The 3,616-nt window shown below is 34.5% G+C and overlaps 1 protein-coding gene across 1 annotated transcript in view; it reads right to left on the reverse strand.

Annotated features, from left to right (window-relative positions):
* Window positions 1–393: 393 nt before the first annotated feature.
* bdh1 (3-hydroxybutyrate dehydrogenase, type 1) overlaps window positions 394–3,616 on the reverse strand; it is a 26,508-nt gene continuing 23,285 nt past the window's right edge. The window contains exon 5 of the mRNA XM_084747038.1: window positions 394–882. Within this exon, the coding sequence (XP_084603164.1) occupies window positions 416–882 (467 nt within the window). The 3' untranslated portion in view covers window positions 394–415. The remainder of the gene's footprint in view (window positions 883–3,616) is intronic.

Here is a 3,616-nt window from a genome sequence, read left to right on the forward strand (position 1 = left end):
AACTGGGCTTGCATTTAAAAGCCACATCACCCAGCCCTGTTACAAGTATCAGAGGAAAAAATATATAAGGGAACGAACACGATATATATATTTTTAAGACAAAGTCACAAGCAATTACAATGCAGTATTTATAGCTATAAGTATGTCATAGCCCTGCTGATATCCAACACAAAGTAGTTACTACTTATCACGGAATATATCTGCATAGATAAAGTTATGATTTTTTGTCAGACATACAAAAAGCAAAGTGCAATAATGTACTTACAGTTTAAAAACCGTTAAGTTTTAAGGCTCAATCAGTGAATGTTTGCAAGTGCTGAGGAACATCATATCAAATCAGAGACCCCTCCTCAGGGTAAGTTTGTAGATCTGCGTAGTGCTACATACATATGCTGCTATCTGTCATCTGAGGGGTTTAGAAGTAGAGGAAGTCGGATATGGCGCCCGGCAGATGGGTCATCACCTGCGATCTGATCCACCAGTGGGGCTCCATGGGGTTGTATCGCGTATACGGACGCTTGGAAATGATGGCGTCGGTGATGTCATCCAGAACAGGGGCCACATCCTTCTGCCCGCTGTTGCAGTAAGAACGCATTAGAGCCATGTGGTGCTCGAAGTGGGTTTTCCCATAATCCTCCTTCACGTGCGAGGGCGCCTCGTTCCACAGCTTATTGGCTGTGCTCGCCACAATGTCACGGGTCAGGATGCCGGTGGCCACAATGAAGTTCCCAGGTTCGATCACTGACACTTTTACTCCCCAGGCCTTCATCTCGTAGCGAAGGCAATCAGAAAACGCTTCCACGCCGTATTTTGACACGCAGTAAGGCGACCGCATGACATTTCCCATCCTCCCGTACATGCTGGCCAGGTTCACAACACGGCCTGCAGAGACACAGGCAACAGACACGTAATCAGTCTCCAGCAAACCAGAAGTCTGAGAATATTTCTATCAGTATGTCTCTTAGTATGATACAACAATAATTTAATGCAGCACCACCCATAAGAAAATTAAAAGCTCAAGGCCTGTTTATCCTGTTAATCAAAGTTCAACTGTCTTCAAAGACATTCCTAACAAGAGCACGGTCTGCAGCTGTGCTTAGATAAGCAAACAGTTTTTTATGAGCCACTCACTCATAACAAAATTATTTATAACTGTGCACCACACTGCTGTCCTGCTCAGATTAACTTATTCTTCTATTTTTCATGTTGTTTTTAAACTCTTGTTTTCAATTCAGTTAGTTTGCAGACTGGTTTTGCGCATTTTAGTTTATTTTTTATTGTTTAAAAATGATTAGTTTCATCTCAAGTTTCAGTGTTAGTGTTAGTTCTTAATATAATAAGGGATTTATTTTTCCATTAGATTTAAGAAGTTCAGAATAGGTATTACAATACAGACACATGTTATGCAGAGATCCCAGTCTGTGCACTGACACTTCCTCGTGCTTGTTGTGTTTACAAATTCAACTAAACTAACAAAGACTAAAACTAAAAATATTCTTTTAAGGTACTTCCTTCCTTTTTATTTTATTTTGGTTAGCTTCATAAGTACACAATATTGTTTTAGTAGTTAGTTTCTTCAAGTTTACAAAAAACAACTAGTTTTATTTTTTTTTTTTAGTTTAGTTTTAGTTAACTATAATAACCTTGGTCCTGTTAAGGTACAGTCAAGTTTTCTGTTTGCCCTTTGCTCCACTTCAAAAAACATCTATCAAACTGTTATTGCAAACAAGCGGTGGAATGCAAAACCAGTCACAGTCCACACCACTTCTTCTGTGTTTGCTTGTAATTTTATCAGATAAATACACACCTGTTTAAACTGGCTTTTACATGATTAGAATGACTTTGTGACTAGATTATATTGTATTTATTTTTATCTACCATTTTATCCTACTTTACTTTTCAGTGTACATATTACTGTATTATATTTTAATTTCTATCTCTTGTTTTTCTTTTAGGCTACAAGAGGGAGGCCAGTGATAGAAGAGCTGAGCAAAAGTCCTTTGAATAGTACAAACTTGAATGTATATATGGATTGAATGCTGTTTTAGTGCGTCATTTTTTTAAAACAATTTTCGATATAACATTTTCAATCTCTTAAATCTGTTTATTTTTTGTTTTTTCCTCTTTCTTTTTATCCATCTATTTACTGATGTTATGAGTTCAACAAGCCTTACATCTTGAAAAATAAAAAACAAGTTAAAAAAAATATATAATTTCACATTATGCAGAAATGATTACCTGGATCCAGACCTTCGAATCTGCCCACTCCACTGAGTTGGCACATTCTCTGGTCTGGCATTGTGTCATGTAATATGTAACATGGCAATGTTGTGTAATGAGTTGGCAATTTTATAGGATATCAGGCTGGAGAAAGGCTTTAACCCTCTATGGTACACATTATGATGCCAGTGAGGGAAAAAATGTTTGGAGTGTTTTTATGTCTCAAAATAGACTAAATAAACATAATCTGAAGAAATTTTATTTTTATTTTTATTTTTGGAAGTTTTTGGGGTTCGTTGCCTGTAGGCAACATTGTACCATAATGGTGTATAAGTGAAAAAGAACGTTCCTTTTCCAATTTGAACATTGTTTATTTCATAAACATATGCAAAAATATTCAATAACATCAAGAAGTCACAATTCATTTTAAATTTTGAATTTAAAAGAATTATGAAAAGAATTTCAATATATATGTATGTATGTATGTATGCTCATATGTATGTATGTATGTATGTATGTATGTATGGTCATATGTATGTATGTATGTATGTATGTATATATGCTCATATGTATGTATGCTCATATGTATGTATGTATGTATGTATGTATGGTCACATGTATGTATATATGCATGGTCATATGTATGTATGTATGCATGGTCATATGTATGTATGGTCATATGTATGTATGTATGTATGTATGTATGTATGTATGGTCATATGTATGTATGTTTGTATGCATGGTCATATGTTTGGCCATATGTATGAATGTATGCTCATATGTATGTATGCTCATATGTATGTACGTATGTATGTATGTATGCTCATATGTATGTATGTATGCTCATATGTATGTATGAATGGTCATATGTATGTATGTATTCTCATATGTATGTATGTATGTATGTATGTATGCTCATATGTATGTATGTATGTATGTATGCTCATATGTATGTATGTATGTATGTATGGTCACATGTATGTATGTATGCATGGTCATATGTATGACCATATGTATGTATGTCTGTGTGTATGTATGTATGGTCATATGAATGTATGCATGGTCATATGTATGTATGGTCATATGTGTGTATGTATGTATGTATGGTCATATGTATGCATGTATGGTCATAAGTATGTATGTATGTATGTATGTATGTATGTATGTATGTATGTATGTATGTATGTATGGTCATATGTATGTATGTTTGTATGCATGGTCATATGTTTGGCCATATGTATGAATGTATGCTCATATGTATGTATGCTCATATGTATGTACGTATGTATGCTCATATGTATGTATGAATGGTCATATATGTGTATGTATTCTCATATGTATGTATGTATGTATGTATGTATGTATGTATGGTCATATGTATGTATGTATGTATATA

The sequence above is a fragment of the Lutjanus erythropterus genome, chromosome 21, assembly GCF_056507025.1.
Source record: "Lutjanus erythropterus isolate fLutEry1 chromosome 21, fLutEry1.hap2, whole genome shotgun sequence".
Classification (NCBI taxonomy): Eukaryota; Metazoa; Chordata; class Actinopteri; order Lutjaniformes; family Lutjanidae; genus Lutjanus; species Lutjanus erythropterus.